At 41.3% G+C, this 18,802-nt stretch overlaps 1 protein-coding gene across 2 annotated transcripts in view; it reads left to right on the forward strand.

The window, feature by feature from the left end:
• The window catches only part of pard6a (par-6 family cell polarity regulator alpha), a 66,399-nt gene extending 49,940 nt beyond the window's left edge, over positions 1–16,459 (forward strand). For both annotated transcript variants that reach the window (XM_027279974.1, XM_027279978.1), the window contains exons 3-6: positions 8,996–9,285; positions 10,803–10,928; positions 14,955–15,154; positions 15,578–16,459. In XM_027279974.1, the coding sequence (XP_027135775.1) occupies positions 8,996–9,285; positions 10,803–10,928; positions 14,955–15,154; positions 15,578–15,890 (929 nt within the window). In that variant the 3' untranslated portion in view covers positions 15,891–16,459. The remainder of the gene's footprint in view (positions 1–8,995; positions 9,286–10,802; positions 10,929–14,954; positions 15,155–15,577) is intronic.
• Positions 16,460–18,802: the final 2,343 nt, after the last annotated feature.

The raw sequence follows: 18,802 nt of genomic DNA on the forward strand, positions 1-18,802 counted from the left end.
CAGAAAGGACTGGGATTTAAATTGTGGTCGGGCCGCGTATACATGGCATAAAAAAAAAAAAAAAAAAAAAAAAAAAAAAAAAAAAAAAAAAAAAAAAAAAAAAAAAAAAAAAAAAACTCAAGAGGCCATGGCCACCCCACACTAGCTTTTGTGTCCCAGCCTGGGCCACCCCGGTAAAAATGTCCCTGGATACGCCACTGCCAGTGATGACATGTTTAGCCGCCTGTCGTCATTTCACACGCTGGCTAATGAGGTGGTGTCCTGCAAACGATGTGGGCTTCATAGACAATTGGACACATTTCTGGGGAAAACCTGGTCTGATTAGGAGAGACAGCATCCATCCCACTTGTGATGGAGCAGCTCTCATATCTAGACATATGGCCAGTTTTATTAGCTGACCAAAACCATGTCGACAACCCAGAGTTGAGACCAGGAAGCAGAGCTGCAGTCTTACACGCTTCTCTGTGCCGCCATTAAGGCAGCTGGCCCACCCAGTCCTTAGTATAGAGACTGTGTCTGTCCCCCGTCCACCTACATTATTTAAAGATAAAACAAACAGAAGAGGAGTTCATCATAAAAGCTTAAAAATTAAATCATCTCAATCAAATCAACTCTCCAACATCCAAATAAGAGAATTAAATGTTGGACTCTCCTGAATATCAGGTCTTTGTCGCTCTAAAGCTGTTGTAGTCAATGATTAATATCTGATTATATATTGATTTTTTTTGCCTCACTGAAACCTGGCTGCAGGAGGATGAATAATGTTAGCTAAATGAATCCACTCCTCCAGTCATTATAATACTCATATTCCTCGAAGTACTGGTCGAAGGGTGGGAGTTGGACTGATATTTGACTCAAGTCTATTAATAAATCCTAAACCTAAACTAAATTATAATTCATTTGAAAGTCTTTTTCTTAGCCTCACTCACCCAACCTGGAAAACATCGCAGCCATTTTTATTTGTTACAGTATATTGAGCTCCTGGTCATTCTGAATTTTTATCTGAATTTGCAGAATTTGCATCAGGCTTGATCCTTAAAACAGATAAAGTAATTATTGTAGGTGATTTTAACATTCATGTGGACAACCACAATGATAGTCTTAGTACTGCGTTTATCTCTCTATTAGACTCAATTGGCTTGTGTCAAAGTGTAAATAAACCGACTCATTGTCTGAACCACACTCTTGATCTTGTTCTCTCATATGGCATTGAAATTGATCATCTAATTGTCTTTCCACAGAATCCTCTTCTGCCTGACTATTTTTTAATAACCTTTGAGTTCATATTACTGGACTATAAGCCTTTTTGCAGAAACTCCTACAGCAGATCTGATAGTGCTGTAGCCAAATTTAAGGAAGTGATTCCTTCAGCATTGAATTCAATGCCATGTCTCAATGTAAAAGAGGACTTGTCTGCTTCCTTTAGCCCCTCACAAATAGATCATCTTGTTGATAGTACTACAGGCTCATTACGGACAACTCTAGACTCTATTGCACCTCTGAAAAAGAAGACAATTAAACAAAAAAGGCACCATGGTATAGCCAGCAGACTCGTAAATTAAAGCAAGAGACACGTAAATCTGAACGCAAATGGCGTGCCACTAGACTGGAAGAATCTCATCTAGTCTGACAAGATAATCTCAAAACATACAGGAAGGCTCTCCGTAATGCCAGAGCAGCCTTCTACTCTTCATTAGTAGAGGAGAATAAGAACAACCCCAGGTTTCTCTTCAGCACTGTAGCAAGGCTAACAGAGAATCACAGCTCTACTGAACTATCTATTCCCTTAGGTCTAAGTAGCAATGACTTCATGAGCTTCTTAATGTAATGAGCCTGTAGTACTATCAACAAGATGATCTATTTGTGAGGGGCTAAAGGAAGCAGACAAGTCCTCTGTTACAGTTAGACATGGCATTGAATTCAATGCTGAAGGAATCACTTCCTTAAATTTGGCTACAGCACTATCAGATAAACATCTGCTGTAGGAGTTTCTACACAAAGGCTTATAGTCCAGTAGTATGAACTCAAAGGTTATTAAAAAATGGTCAGACAGAAGAGGATTCTGTGGAAAGACTATTAGATTATCAATTTCGATGTGGTTCAGACAATGAGTCGGTTAATTTACACACAGAAGCTGATTGAATCTATTAAAGAGATAAACACAGTAATAAGACTATGATTGTGGTTGTCTACATGAATGTTAAAATCACCTACAATAATTACTTTATCAAATAAAGTATAAAGTCAGTACCTGAGATATTTCACAGAGCGATGGAGCAGATCATCAAGGGCTTGGTTGGAGTTCGAGTCTACATTGATGACATCATCATATGGGGGTCCACAGCCCAAGAGCACAATGAGAGGCTGATCAGAGTTATGGAGTGCATACAAAAGTATGGACTAAAACTCAACAAGAGTAAATGTGAGTTTGGTGTTCAAGAGATCCTTTTCCTTGGAGACAAGCTGTCTGTGCCAACCAGATCAAAAAAAATACATGCAATACAGAACATGCCAAGGCCCACACACAAAACAGTTGTGCTACACATCACGGGGATGGTCAATTTGATAGGTAAATTCATTCCCAATCTGACAGCAAAGACATCATGCATACGGGAGCTTCTGCACAGAGACTGTGAGTTTAAATGGACAATGAAACTCAAGAACACACTGACCACAGCACCTGTGTTGTCATTTTATGACCACACAAAGAGGATCAAACTTTCTACAGATGCCTCCAAAGATGGTATTGGTGCCGTTCTACTCCAGGCTGAGGGTGAGCCCTGGAAACCCGTAGCCTATGCATCTAGGGCTATGACAAAATCCAAATGCCTATATGCTCAGATCGAAAAAGAATGTTTGGGACTGGCATATGGTTTGGAGCGGTTTCATAACTATGTGTACGGCCTGCCATCTTTCAAAGTCGAGACTGACCACTGGTCACCATCATCAAATAGAATCTGAATGAAATGTCTCCACGGATTCAGCATTTAATGATGAAGATGCAAAGGTATGATTTTGAACTGATATATACTCCAGGTAAACACCTAGTCCTTGCTGATGCCCTATCCAAAGCAACTACAGATGTAGCAACTTAAAAGTTCCCGTGTTTCCGTGACGGAACCGTGACGGGACCGTGGCTGGTCCGTCACAGGTCCTGTCAAGGTCCTTGGCTGGTGCGTGACCGAAATGTAATCCCCCGCGATGACGTAGTCAGTGAGGCCCCGACTGGAAACGCCCCTAAGCAGTCTGTTTGAAAACCAGCTGCAATGCCTCATTTGTCCACGGGGAGGAGCAGTGATGTTCCGCTCTCACCGTCGACTGTCTAAAGACACATCTGAACAGATACGCCGGGGTGAGCTGATCAGCTGATCAGCGGATCAGTTGATGGAAAAAAAAAAAGTTGTGATAAGATAACACTGAGGCAGCAACAAGAACATGCCAACATAAACGCGTTATTAAAGAAAACTCCGCTCGTAACGTCCGTAACATAGCCTAGATGTTGTTGATTTAAACAGTGACCATAGGCTAAATGGCGTAAAGCGCAAATCGAAAGAATTACGGGTGAATCAAGTATGAAATAAGTCAAGTATTTTTGGTTTTAATAAAGTTTGCAGTATAAGCTTACGAAACCATCAAACATATATTTAGGCATTCCATGAAAGACTTTATTCGCAAGGAGGCTAAGCCAGGCACAAAACAGGAGCTCGTCGAGGACATACAGACGTTTTGGCAAAGGAGAGTCACCGTGGACTTTTGCAACAGACTTCTCTCTGGACTTTAAAAAGCTGTGCCGTGTATTATTATAATGGAGGGAGGCATAGTGGAAAATAAACAGTGGTGTCCATGTAGAATAAAAACATAACATATATACTGCAAACTTTATTAAGACCAAACATACTTCACTTATTTCATACATATTGTAACGGGCTGTGTATACACTGTGGCTGTTGAGTTGTGTTCAGTAAGTTAGGCTGCAGTGTATGGGGTGACGCCTGGGGGGGTGGCGTTGTTAGAGGCTGTGAAGCCTGTCAGTCATGGCAGTTGCCATGGCGATGAGGGGCACGAAGTAGCTAATGTGTTAATGTTATATGCTGCTGTGCTTGCCTGGTTTTATTGTTTTTTTGCCGTTGGCTACGGCCACAGGAGCCTGTGTTCCAGATTAGGAATAAAGTCCAGCAAAACCAGTTGCTTCGTAGTTTCATTGTTCCGGGTCACTACAATATTCTTTCCATTTACGCCATTTAGCCTATGGAATGGACGAAAATGAAAAGGAGTCATTCATGTTCATGAACACACTCAAATCACAAGGCTACTGTATAGTATGCAGTACTCAAACCAGCTGCATTCTCCGCTCTGTGATCTGTGACACTGGGAGACCAAAAAGCCCATCAAGTGCAAACAATGAGATGCTAATGAGGTTTGTATGGTTTACCTGGCCTAAAGCGTGCACTACAGTAAATACCTGCATAACAAAGGGCTTCCAAAACGCTCGTCTCTGCAGCTCTATGTCGCACAACAACAACGAGCCCTCCCCTCCAAATAAACTGTTAATTAAAAATAAACCATCGCTTGTATCTGCAGGTCTGACACACAGGCCTGGCAGCCCTGAGACGTCCGAACCGTTTTTTGTAACTTTTTTAAGGGTTAGTTTGTTGTTTACATGCAGATAAACGAGAGAGAGGCGCGAACACAAGAGAAGAGACGCTCCTGTAATTATGCAAAGACTAGTGGTGGCCATAGATTAGTCGCGCCAATCAAACAGCTGATTGCGCCAATGCCGGCCGGCATTAGCGCGATCAGCTGTTTCTCTGAGTAAACAAAGGCAGCTGTCCAGGTGGAAGCGGCATTTAAAAAACATCACCAAGAAAAACCACGAGAAAAACATGACAAAAGCACAAAACTCTCTAAACTGCTATAGAGATCAGGACTCCACGGAGTTACAGTGAAGAAAACAAAAACGAACAAAAGAGAAAAAAGTAAAAAAGTAAAAAAGCGACCTGAGAGGCTGGAACAGCTTTGCAAATAGATTAATGGTGATATTTTTTTATCGCCCGATAAGAGTCTCACGTTAACGCAGCACGTTAACGCCGATAACGGCCCACCGCTAGTAAAGACAGAACAGCCTAGATGTTGTTGATTTGGTGAATGCTGACATGTTAGATATAAACACCTTAAATTTAATTTCAATTCATGAACACGCTCAAATCATACGGCTACTGTACAGTATGCAGTAGTCAAACCAGCTGCATTTTCCGCTCTGTGATCTGTGACACTGAGAGACCAAAAAGCCCATTACTGCAACGAGAATGCTAACGAGGTGTGTAAGCTACGTCATCTCCAGGTAGAACAACTGTAAAAAAGTTCTGTGAGAGAAGCGCCATCTCCTGGTCATACCCTGTAATTACACGAATGGGTGGAGTTACAGTAAAAAATAGACACGCCCGGGAGAAGGAGGGGGGTCTCTCCTTTCCCGGGACTTTGCAGGGAACCGGCTGGAACTCAGCTGGAAGACGGCTGCCATTCAGCTGGCGTTCAGCTTGAACGGGAACTTTTAAGTTGCTACTACTGTACAGGCAACAGTGTAAGTGCAACTGATGAGGACATACAGTGTCACGTGAGCATGGTGTCGGCTACACTGCCTGTGTCTGACACAAATTTATGACAAATAGCTGAGGCTACTGCAAAGGATGCGGAGCTACAGCATGTCTCCACGGATTGATGGATGAGGGATGGCCAGCTGGTTCATGTCCACGATTTTACCATGTCAGAGGTGAGCTTAGTACTGTGGTTGGTCCGCTGTTAAAAAAGGACAGGATTGTCAATCCAAAGGCTTTGAGAATGGACATGTTGCACAGGATACATGAAGGCCATCTCTGCATCGAAAAGTGCAAAAGGAGGGCGGACAATGGCCCCTGCTTCAGCAGCAAGGAATGGCAAAAGTTTGCAGGGAAATATGATTTCAAACATGTGATGTCAAGCCGACACTATGCACAGTCAAACGGCCAAGCTGAAAAAGGAGTTCACATTCTCAAGCAACTCCTAAAGAAAGCAGCTGACAGCGACTCAGATCCGTATCTGGCTCTGGTGAGCTACAGAGCATCACCTCTTCAGTGCGGTCTATCACCAGCTGAACTGCTAATGAAGAGGAAACTAAGAACAACCATGCCGAGTCATCCAAATGACAAATTAAAGCACAAGAATCCCTCAATGATTAAACAAAAGCTACAACAGCAGAAAATGATACAAAAGTCATTCTATGACAGAAGAACCAAGTATCTGCCTCCACTGACTACCAACAACACAGTCAGGATTGAGGATGCTGATGGATGGAGTACAAAAGCGACTGTGCTGCAAGAAGTTGCTCCACGATCATACATTGTGAGAACTGATGATGGACAAATCATCAGATGCAATCGTTGCAGTCTGTTAAAAACTCCTCAAGAGACTGTTGGTGAGCGCAGTGTAACCTGTGGTGAATCTCAGGAAATACCCACACCTGCTATGGACTGTAACACTGACTCTCACACACCTACTCCAAGTGAACCTGAGTTAAGAAGGTCCACAAGGGAAAACAGAACGCCTGATAGACTGAACTTATAAACAAAAGAGAATTCAATATACATGTTGAACAAAATGTATATTGATGTTGTAAATGTGTTCTGACTGGTCTAGTGTTGGTCTAGGTTTGGGTTATGCAATCTGATATACTGTTTATACTGCAGATGTGTTGCAGAGTTATGCTGAAAGAGAAATGGTTAAAATAACTGACACAGCTAATGTGATAGATCATGTTAATACATTTGCCTTAGAAAAAGGCGGATGTTATGATTGGATGTTATTACATATTTGACCGCTAGGTGGCAATACTGGTTTGGTAATTAACTTACGATATCAGGTAAGTGGTTATAAGAAGAAGGCATTATGACACATGTACACTGTTGAGATAACGTGATTAAAAGTTAAGTTACTTGTTAACAACACGGCCTCATCCTTCAAACACGAACATGACTACATTGGTTTGTACGGTAAAGCGTGTGAGCAGCTTCATGGTGCCTTCAAGTGCACTTCGGAAACTCAAATAATAATCTCTTTTCTAAGATACATATGCAGATTTAGAAAAGTCTTTAAATAAATAAATCAAATCAAATTCCCCCAGCTACTTCTGGGGTGAATTTCAAGTTCTTTTACTGTACCATTTTCATATAGTCTCATGCTGAAATCATACACAATGTATGGCGACATAGTCCGATTAGAAAATTCATTAAAAACTTTTCTTGTAATTAAAAAAATAATAATTAGACACCTTATCTCATAATTACGAGATCTTTTAATTTTATTTTTTTTTATCCAGTGAATGCAATGTGCTTCTGTACTATTACTATTATACTGTAATGTTAATCAGACTTTGGGCATAACACTGCATTCAGAGGCAGGTTTGGTCTCATATTTTGGGGAAGGAGAAAGCCTACAATATCTTTCATTCTATTTGTGTGTGTGTGTGTGTGTGTGTGTGTGTGTGCGCGTGTGTTCAGAAGGGACTTAGCAGTGTCTGTGCCTTCAGGCTTTACTCTGGCCCTCTGCAATGGATCTGTCTGCCTTGTCAGGAAACACACACTCTAAATGAACAGTGAACTAATGCACACACAGCCATACACACATAAATGCAGTGAGGGAAACAGGTGTGTGTGTGTGTGTGTGTGTGTGTGTGTGTGTGTGTGTGTGTGTGTGTGTGTGTGTGTGTGCGTGACAAAGAAATAATGTTGTATGAGATGAGGAATGCAGCAGGTCAGGTATTTGTCTCCAGGAGAGAAACAGCCTTCACTTTGTTTTCTGTCCTTCTTTTCCAACTAAATAAAAGCCTGGCAAGAGAGTTGGCATGTGTGCACATGTGTATGGGAATTTCAATTCAATTCAATTTTATTTATATAAAAGTTATCTCATCTCATGACACTTTTCATACAGAGCACGCTTTATAATTTTTAAAATTTTTAAATTTTTTTTAGATACTGTCGATAAATAGAGAGAGATGAAACGGATGCACAACAGCAGCAAAACATTGAGAGACAGGGAGGGGGAGAGGGGAAAGCTGAAAGCTCTGGCTCCCAATCTACTTTTGGAAACCACAAGGAACCCAGCATTCTGAGAGCGCAGTGTTCTAGAGGGGTAGTAAGGTATTATGAGCTCTTTTAGATATGATGGTGCCTGACCATGAAGAGCTTTGTAAGTAAGGAGAAGAATTTTATATTCTATTGATTTAACAGGTAGCCAATGCAAGGAAGCCAAAATGGGAGAGATGTGATCTGTGATCTTGGTTCCTGTCAGAACACGTGCAGCAGCATTCTGAATTAACTGCAAAGTCCTAAGAGACTTATTGGAGCAGCCTGATAACAAAGTCCAATAGTCCAGTCTAGAAGTAACAAATATGACTAGTTTTTCTGCATCCGCTTGAGACACAATGCGTCTTTTTTTGGGTAATTTTAGCGATGTTACGTAAGTGGAAGAATGCAGTCCTCGAAATTTGTTTTATGTGGACGTTAAAGGACAAATCCTTATCAAAGACAACTCCAAGATTCTTTACAGTGGAGCTGGAGGCCAGGGTGATCCCATCTAAAGTAACTAAGTCTCTAGAAAGAGAGTTTCTGAGGTGTTTGGGTCCATGCATAGTGTATGCTGTGTACTCAAAACTGTGTAGGCTAAAATGTTAGCATTGCTGCTGCTATCACCCGAACATACATGTAAGGTGTATAAAGGCCTTACAAGAGGGAGTGCAATCACACAATAGGGTATTCTGCATGCTAAAGTGTTAGCATGGAGGGCCTACTTCATGATCGACCAAGAACACAGTGATGATTTTTTTGATGTCCACGTTTCTATCACCTGGCAGCTAGACAGTTTCCCAGACCACTGAAACATTTCTTTAACTTAAATGTAAGTTATTGTCACATAATATAAATAATTAACTTTTCTCTCCATCCTTCTGTGTGTCTTCTTTAAGAGGATGAACCTGTAGTTTTTGCCACCGACTCCCTGCAGAGGCGTAAAAAAGGACTCGGTTTAACTGGACTGCGAACCACTGGCTCAGGCTCCACCCACTCAAAGAACAAACCGGGCCTTATGATTGGCCTGCCACAAAACTTCAGACAGATCTCATCTATTATTGATGTGGACATCCTACCTGAAACACACCGACGTGTACGACTCCACAAGCATGGTACCCACAAACCACTGGGCTTTTATATCCGTGATGGGGTGAGCGTGCGGGTGACACCACAAGGGGTGGAGAAGGTGAGATAAATGATTTCATTTAAACCTACTTACTTCTTGTTAACACCAACAACTGCCCTTTTAAAAAAGAAGCTAAATCCACTACCCTGTTAAGTTTGTTTATTTATCTTATTGTTTTGGTTTTTACCGTACATACATACCGACATACCGTATTAATAAACATTGCTTTAAATATGCCAGAGTTACTGAAAAGGCTAGTTTTATTTTTACTCCCTGGAGAGCTGTTACATATGGGAGCATTAACAAAGAACAGCAGCATAGTTAGCAGCACAACTAAGGGATGACCTGAGCCAGCCCTAACTATAAGCTTTATCAAAAAGGAAAGTCTTAAGTCTACTCTTATAAGTGTTGACCATGTCTGCTTCCCAAACCCAAAATTGTAGTTTATTCCACAGAAGAGGAGCTTGATAGCTGAAAGCTCTAGCTCCTAATCTACTTTTGGAGACTATAGGAACCACAAGGAACCCAGCGTCCTGAGAGCGCAGTGTTCTAGAGGGGTAGTAAGGTACTATGAGCTCTTTTAGATAAGATGGTGCCTGACCATAAGGAGCTTTGTAAGTAAGGAGAAGAATTTTTAAATTCTATTCTAGATTTAATAGGTAGCCAATGCAAGGAAGCCAAAATGGGAGAGATGTGATCTCTGATCTTGGTTCCTGTCAGAACACGTGCAGCAGCGTTCTGAATTAACTGCAAAGTCCTAAGAGACTTATAGGAGCAGCCTGATAACAAAGAGTTACAATAGTCCAGCCTAGAAGTAACAAATGCGTGGACTAGTTTTACTGCATCCGCTGGAAACAGGATGCCCCTTACTTGTGTTGTATGTTACGTAGGTGAAAAAAAGCAGTCCTTGAAATTTGTTTTATGTTGACTTTAAAGGACATATTCTGATCAAAGACAACTCCAAGATTCTTTACGGTGGAGCTGGAGGCCAGGAAGAACTTGAGTTGACTTGAGTTTTACATCAGAAAATTGCAGGTCATCCAATTTTTTATGTCCCTAAGGCATGTTTGAAGTTTATCTAAATTAGTGGGATTCATTTGATGCCAATTAGATGTTAAAGTCTTTGTAAAAGAATCTAACATTGCTTGGACTCTTATAGCATGCTAAGAGTTCTTACTGCAGCTACTACTGATTTTTGAGGTGTTGTCATATTGTTTGTTGAGTATAGTACTGATTGAGTATAGTTTGTCATAATGTATTATAAACTCCATTAGTCAAACTGGTTTCTAACTATCTAAGAGCATCCACAAGACAGTTCGATGTCACATCTATGATGTTTTAGGACTGTTAAGATGTATAGATGTAGTGCACTAGAAAGCATTATGCATGCTTATGATTATAGTCATAAATCATTAAAGAAGGCAACATTGTGTCTATATTACACTAATTGCTGCCAATACATTGAAAATATTATCACTCTGGCACAATAAAAGTCACAGTTAAAGACATGTATGCAGGTACATGAGGATAAACCAGCCACATTTGACACTTCTTTGTACTTTTTCACATTCCTGTAGGTTCCAGGGGTGTTCATATCTCGTCTGGTACGTGGTGGGCTAGCAGAAAGCACAGGACTGCTAGGAGTTAATGATGAGATTCTCGAGGTCAACGGCATTGATGTAGCAGGAAAATCTTTGGATCAGGTGAGTACAGTGTCCAACATTAACCTTATTGGAGATCTGCTAAGCCCTGGAAAAAGTTTAAATATGTCTTTTGATGGTTTACAGTTTGTGCGTTTTAATTAGTTTATACATATATATATTCCTTGTTAACTAATCATTAATGGTAAAAGGACTTTCTGATCAGCCAAGCACTCAAAGCGCTTTTTTACAACACTTGTCACATTCACCCATTCACACACACATTCATACACTGATGGCAAGTTGCCACCACTACACAATGCTTCATATTTAAAATGCGCACTTTGATACTAAGCTGTGATAGAAAGCTCACCCATGCACATACATTACACATTGACGTCAAAGCCATCAGGACTATCTTGCTCAAGGAGACTTTGAATGGACTGATGGAGCTGGGAATCAAATCAGCAACACTCCAATAATCAGATAGCCTGCTTTACAACCTGAGCCATGACTGAACCATACTTTATTTAAACTACACAGAAACAAAAGAAAACTCACCAAAACCATTTTGGTGTGCTTTTTTTATTGTTCCAGCTGCTACTACTATTATTGGTAACAATGTTGTCGAAACAAATGTTGTGACAGAGCCAAACGGTTTTATGTGCTGCTACATACATAGAATTTTGTATGCACTTGTTTATTAAGTTTCATAATTTCTAAAACAGAAAAGTTTTTTGTATTTACCTAAAGCAGATTTTTTAGTGTGAAAGCAGTATACAGTCATACACAGTATAACCTGACTGAAGAACTTTTCATCCTCACCAATGTGATGTTATGGGGAATTAGTCCAAAGACTTTGAACTTAAAGACCCCATCTTCATATTACCATCACAAGGTAAAGATTGTAATTTCCACACCACACAGTTTGTTTGTCTGTCATCAGAATTACAGAAAAAAAAAAACTACTGGCAGATTTTTATGAAGCTTGTTGTTAGGGTGTAGCATAGACCATGGAAGAACTCTAAATCTGCAAATTTAATCATGGGCCAGATACACAAATTATTTTTCACTTCCACTTAACAGTGCAAAATAGATAAATTGTAACACTAGTGTCTATGGCAAAATGACTAAACATGACTGAACACAATGAAATAATCAGGAAAACAATCATGTTGCAGTGTGACTAGCACATCTTAGTGCAGAAATAAGTACTGTGACAGTTCTAGAGGGGATAGATTTATCATTTTCATGTGTTGGTAGTGCTAGGAGTGGAGATACTCTCTGAAGGGTCTTCAGGAGGTTCCTAAAGGTAGAGAGGGAAGCCCCACCACCAGAGAACTACATAGTCTGGATTTCCCTGAGTGAACAGGTTGCAGAGCCAGGCGTCATTCATTGGAGGAATGCAAGGGGCACAGGTAACATATGCCTGTATTTAAGGAGGAGACTACTTTGTAGGCCAGCATTAGCCATTTGAATTTAATGTGGGCTGCAGTATGTGCCCTTTTTGGTTGATTAGAAACCAGGCTTTCTGGATCATCTGAAAGGGTTTGACTAGGGTTTGACGAAGGCCCGTCAGGGGGGTGTTACAGTGATCGAGTTGTGAGATGACTTGTGCTAGGAGTTGGATCAAATCAAAATCAAATCAAGTTTATTTGTATAGCCCTTTATAATAGCCAGACAGTACCCAAAGTGCTTTTCAACAAAGCCGTAAAAAACAATACATAACAGGTACATAACAAATAAATACAATTAAATTAAAATACATTTAAAATTAAAAGTGCTGTAGTGTTAAAAACCTTCCAGAAATACATAAAAAGGTGCAGACAGAATGGCAGAAGAACGGCACTGCCCTAGTCAGAATAAAACGGCAGTCTAAAAAAGTGTGTCTTAAGTTTTGATTTAAAAAGGCTGAGATCAGTAGTGGTGCGAATGTCAGCGGGCAGTTTGTTCCACAGTCTGGGAGCAGCGACGGCAAAGGAACAATCGCCTCGACCTAGGGACCTCCAGCAGAAGCTGACCCGAAGAGAGCAGGGGCCTCATGTACGAATACTTGCGTGGATTTCCTACTAAAACTTGCCGTACGCCAGAACCCGGAAACTGTCGTACGCACAAAAATATTCAGATGTATCAAAGTGTGCGTACGCATGGATCCAAGCACGTTTCTTTTGTACATCCCAATCAACGTGGAATTGAGCGCACGTGCAACTCCTCCCTGTCCACGCCCCATTTACATATGCAAATCTATTTAAATAGGCCCCGGACCTGAGATTCACCTCTTTGTCCGATCAGATAACGCGATGAACAAAGGAAAGAAAATGAATTTTACAGAGTCTAAGCTAAAGATTCTAGTGAATGAAGTGGAGATTCTGTTTGGTTCCCTGTCAACAGGGATAAATATGACCAAAAAAAAAGACGTGAGTGGGAGCGTGTGTGTGAGGCTGGAAATGCCGTGGGATGCGAGCAGCGCACACACAGGTGTGGACAGGTGTGGCGCTGCGGCTGACATTTTACGCCCGCTTTTACTGACAAGAATACTGAACACAGGGAGACAATCAGGGGCTTGTTAGAAAGCTCTGCAGCTCTAATTTCACCAGCAGAAAATAAAGAAAACCAAAAACATGATATTTGAATGCGCACATGCCCAAATATGCACTGGCACACTGGCACGGCTTCTGGGTAAGTAAAGAGTTTATTCGTTTAATTGTTTCGTATGTAATCCAGCGTTACATACGGGACAATTAAACGAATAGAAGCCACCCATCGCGCACCGTGCCAGTCTCCAGCCTGTTCTCAGCAATGCTGTTAGTCATAATGAATGAGTCGTGCGTTGAACCAGGCCACCTTGCCACGATGTTAGTTAGCTGCATTCGCGCATCACATATGATTTGAACATTGATGGAATGAAAATGTTTCCTACTAACATAAAAAAAATCATCCTGTGATGGCGCTTTTATAGCAATGTGTGTGCAGTCAATAGCTCCGATTACATTAGGGAAACCGGCTCTCGCTGCAAACTGTGCTTTAATGTCGGCCTGTTCAACAGCACTGTATGGGAATCTGATGTACCAGGAAGACATTCGGATGATTCCGTCCCACACAGCTGGCATGGCTCGGCTCAGGGTTAACTGGCACACTCCTGACCGATCGGCCAGCTCCCGCTGGAATGCCCCTGTTGCCGGGAACCCCAGCGCAGTCAGGCAGCCGGCCCGCCGGCCCCCGTTGCGCTCTCGGGCCGGCCGCAGCTCTGCAGTAACTCCAGTAACACTGGCCTTGGTAACCGAAATCGGCTTATGAGCCAATTATCATGGTTTGCAAGTAAATCCTTGCGTTCCTTAAATCGCTCACGGCGGTCCGTTGCAAGGTCCTCTAACAACGCTAACGCTGTCTTTGTTAATATCATTTTCTTAATCACATTGCGCATGCTTTTATATCCACTTATATAATTGCAAACACCTGCGTGTGTTAATAGTTCATAAGTGTGTCTCTGATGTGCACATCACTCTAATGACTACTTGTTTTCACATTATTAACAGTTTCCCAGCGTCACCTCTAAGTGTCACCAAAGGAACAATAGCTGTAGAAACGTGCGTACGACAGCTATGAAATTGGCGTGGGGCACGCACATTTCTACGATTGTTTCACGTTTGATACATTTGAACGTGAGCGTGGGAAAGGACGTACGCCACTTTTTTGTGCGTCCGCAAGCTTTGTACATGAGGCCCCAGGGCTCTGCCACAAAGTTAAAATCTCTGCCAAGTGGGAGGGGGCCAAGCCATTAATGGCGATAAAAACAAACAACAGAAGTTTAAAATCAATTCTAAAACGGACTGGAAGCCAGTGGAGTGACGACAGCACAGGGGTAATATGTTTGCGTCTGGACGTGCCCACTAAAAATCGGAGTGTTCTGCACAAGTTGGAGACGAGCAATAGACCAGTAGTCCAAATAGTTTCTCAATACATCTCTAAGTCTTGGAGCTTTGGAGACACGTCATAATGCCATGATTTTTTACACCATGGTCATAGCAGTTTGATAAAAATAATTGGAACGGTGAAAAGCAGTGCCATTAAGTGATGCTGTCATTTCAGGTGACAGACATGATGGTGGCCAACAGTCACAACCTCATTGTAACTGTCAAACCAGCTAACCAGAGGAACAATGTGGTGCATCGTGGGAGTAAAACCTCAATGGGTAACTCTGGTTCTGTGGGTTCAGCTGGATCTACGAGCTCCGCTCCATCGCATGACTCACCAAGTCCTGCTTCTCAAAGCAACCCCATTACTGCAAGGTATGATATGGACAAGACACTGCACTTATTTCTTACTTATGAGTAATTTATTAACAATCTTGTGTATATGAACTGCTATGGTTTGGCTTATGACAACCAAACAACAACCAAAACAGCTTTACCAAGTTTTTTAAGCCTCTTTCAGCTCATTATATTAGTCCATTGCACTGCTCACAGCAGCAGACAGATGTTTCTAGTGAAAAAAGTTCTGATAAATTCAGATAAACCAAACTAGTCAGATAGTTTTGTTGGGGTTGGTGTAGACGACAAAAAAACAAAGGAATGAAGCTTTAACAGACTTTATCGTATGTTTGTTTTTTGTCTTTTGACATAAAAATGTGTTCAACCTGTATTAGACATTAGTCATTTCTAGATTCATTTTCTAATCATTTTGTCGTCATATGTCACCTGTTGTTACTACAGCAATAGCATTGCAGAGGGCGACAGTGATGATGAAGATGACGATGGCGATGTCATTCTGGAGAATGACTACCTGACACCTTTCGACTCACAACAGGACACCAACAGCAACAACACTAACCTCAACAGAGACTCACCTAACAACAGGCCTCACAATTCGAGGCCCCTCCCACAGAGTGTCTCATTGCCCAATAGCGTTGGTGCAACCCTGGGTGTCAGGTCCACGATGATGTCCAGTCATAACGGAAACCCTGCCCACATATCTAGTAGCAGTCAAGAGAGCATGAGGGAAGATGGCAACATAATAACATTGTAACCATGACATCGAGAGCTACAGTTACAGTGAGAACTGTGGAGTGTTACAACCACAAAGTGCTGTAACTATGATAATAAGAGATGGCTGTAGCAGCATGTTTTCTTTTAAAGGTTCTTCCTGCGGTTTCTCTTTTTAGAGTGGACTTTTTGACAGGTTGGGAACACTGACAGCACTGTAGAGATACAGGATACAAAGTCCTGCTCTCTTCTTACACCTTGGATCACGGCTTCACAATCTACAGTCAACAATGTCTTTTTATATGTCTGCATCATCTGGCTGGGGTAATGCACAAAGCCAAATTGTCAGGTTCTGTACCAAAAAAGTATTTATATTCACCCCAGGGAAATGATTGAAATGCCATGATGTATAAACTGATCAGTTTTTGCTTATAGCATTGGTCCTGTAAAAGCCATACATCAGTTTTATGTCAACACATTTAAGAAGTCATCTCCATTCCAAAATTGCTTGTGAAGTACTACAAAAATGCCCAGTGTCCAGTTTCACCAGTTAGAAACACCAACTGTGGATAGCTGACTCATTGACTACAAGATAATGAAAAAAAAAACAGTATAATGTCAAACATGAATGGCTTTGGTTTCTTGGCTACACAACAACCACAAGCAGCACTCTCACAGTTCCTGACTGTTATTTTTTTTTTTGCCTGTCTGTGTGGTGTCCAGCACAGAGTACTTTGTAGGAGCATTGACAGTATAAAGAATGGACAGCGTATGCGTGATGTCAACCAGTTTCTGAAGAGCTGTTTTGAAGCTACAAATCTGTGGCTCTGACCGGCACCATGTTGGCAGTCCTACCTCTTCCACTTCCTGGGGAATATAAAACTCAGCAAAGACGTGGATTATCAGCAGAACTGAGGCAGGTTTAATGATGCTTGGATGTTCAAACAAGCCATCTGTAATGGCATCAACCTGTCAGTCAAAGTGGCTACAGTGATAATTCTGCATAACTTTAAGCCTTAATATATTTCGAACAGGTGAGTTCTATAAAAATTCACCCTCAGTACAGTTGTCATGAATGGGGAAAGTAGCTCCATAGAGACCAAAACCATTTTTGAACCAGGCTTATCAGGTTTGACTAATTGTAATCAGCCTCAAGTGGACATCTGCAGGAACTGCAGTTTTTGGCTTCACTTCAAAGCTACAGGAGGTGAGAGGTTCATTTGTATGAAGCCGCCTCGTAGGAATGAACTTCTCACCACAGTGAGTTGTTTGGAATGAAAGCAGTGTAGTGTTTTATATTAGCAAAAGCAAATTAAATACTTATCACAAAATGCAGCAACCAAGGAATCATTTTAATATGCCTATACTATTGGAAGAGTGTGTATATATATATATATACAGATGAATTCCTTTATTTTTGCTGTAGACTGAAAACATTTGGGTTTGACATCAAAAGATGAGACAGAAGATCAACATTTAATCTTTTATTTCCAGGTATTTACATCGTGATCCGATACACAATGTAGAAGATAGCACCTTTTGTTTGAACCCACCCATTTTTTATGTGAGCAAAAGTATTAGAACAGATAGATTTAAAATAGATTAAAGTGATTAAAAACCTAATATTTAGTTGCAAATCATTTCCTTGCAATAACTGCATCAAGTCTGTGACTCATTGACACCACCAAATTTCTGCATTCGTCTTTTGTAAGGCCTTTTTAGGCTTTGACTGCAGCCTCTTTCAGTTGTTGTTTGTTTCAGGGGGTTATTCCCTTCAGTCTCCTCTTAAGCAGGTAAATGCATGCTCTGTAGGGTTTAAGTCTGGAGATGGACTTGGTCAGTCTAAAACCTTCCACTCCTTACCCCTGATGAACTCCTTTGTTGTTTTGGCAGTGTGTTTTGGGTCATTATCTTGCTGCATGATGAAGGATCTCCCAATCAGTTTGGTTGCATCTTTCTTTAAATTAGCAGACAAAATGTTTTAGTAGACCTCTGAGTTCATTTTGTTACTGCCATCATGTGTCACATCATCAGTGAAGATTAATGGGCTTAAAGGACAAACCTGATCAAAAACAACTCCAAGATTCTTTACGGTGGAGCTGGAGGCCAGGGTGATCCCATCTAAAGTAACTAAGTCTCTAGAAAGAGAATTTCTGAGGTGTTTGGGACCAGAACTTCAGTTTTGTCTGAATGTAACATCAGAAAATTGTAGGTCATCCAACTTTTTATATCCTTAAGGCATGTTTGGAGTTTAGTTAACTGATTGGTTTCATCAGGCTTGATGGATAAATATAATTGGATGTCGTCAGCATAACAATGAAAATTGATAGAGTGATTCCTAATGTTCCCTAAAGGAAGCATATATAAACTGAATAGAAGTGGTCCTAGTACAGAACCATGACAAACTTTGGTATGCACGGAGGATTCATCATTGACGTGAACAAACTGAGATCGATTTAATAAATACGACTTAAACCAGCTTAGGGCGGTTCCTTTGATGTCAATTTTATGTTCCAGTCTCTGTAAAAGAATTTGATGGTCAATGGTGTCAAATGCGGCACTAAGATCTAACAGGACAAGTACAGAGATGAGTCCTTTGTCTGATGCCATTAGGAGGTCATTTGTAACTTTGACTAATGCGGTCTCTGTGCTATGATGCAGTCTAAATCCTGACTGAAAATCCTCAAATACAGATGTAGCAACTTAAAAGTTCCCGTGTTTCCGTGACGGGGCCATGACTGGTCCTTCACTGGTCCTTGGTCGGTCCTCACTGGTCCGTGACCGTAATGTAATCCCCCACGATGACGTAGTCAGTGAGGCCCCGACTGGAAACGCCCCTAAGCAGTCTGTGTGAAAACCAGCTGCAATGCCTCATTTGTCCACGGGGAGGAGCAGTGATGTTCCGCTCTCACCTTAGACTGTCTAAAGACACATCTGAACAGATAGCTAAGCGGA

Source organism: Larimichthys crocea, chromosome I (assembly GCF_000972845.2).
Source record: "Larimichthys crocea isolate SSNF chromosome I, L_crocea_2.0, whole genome shotgun sequence".
NCBI classification, from domain to species: domain Eukaryota; kingdom Metazoa; phylum Chordata; class Actinopteri; family Sciaenidae; genus Larimichthys; species Larimichthys crocea.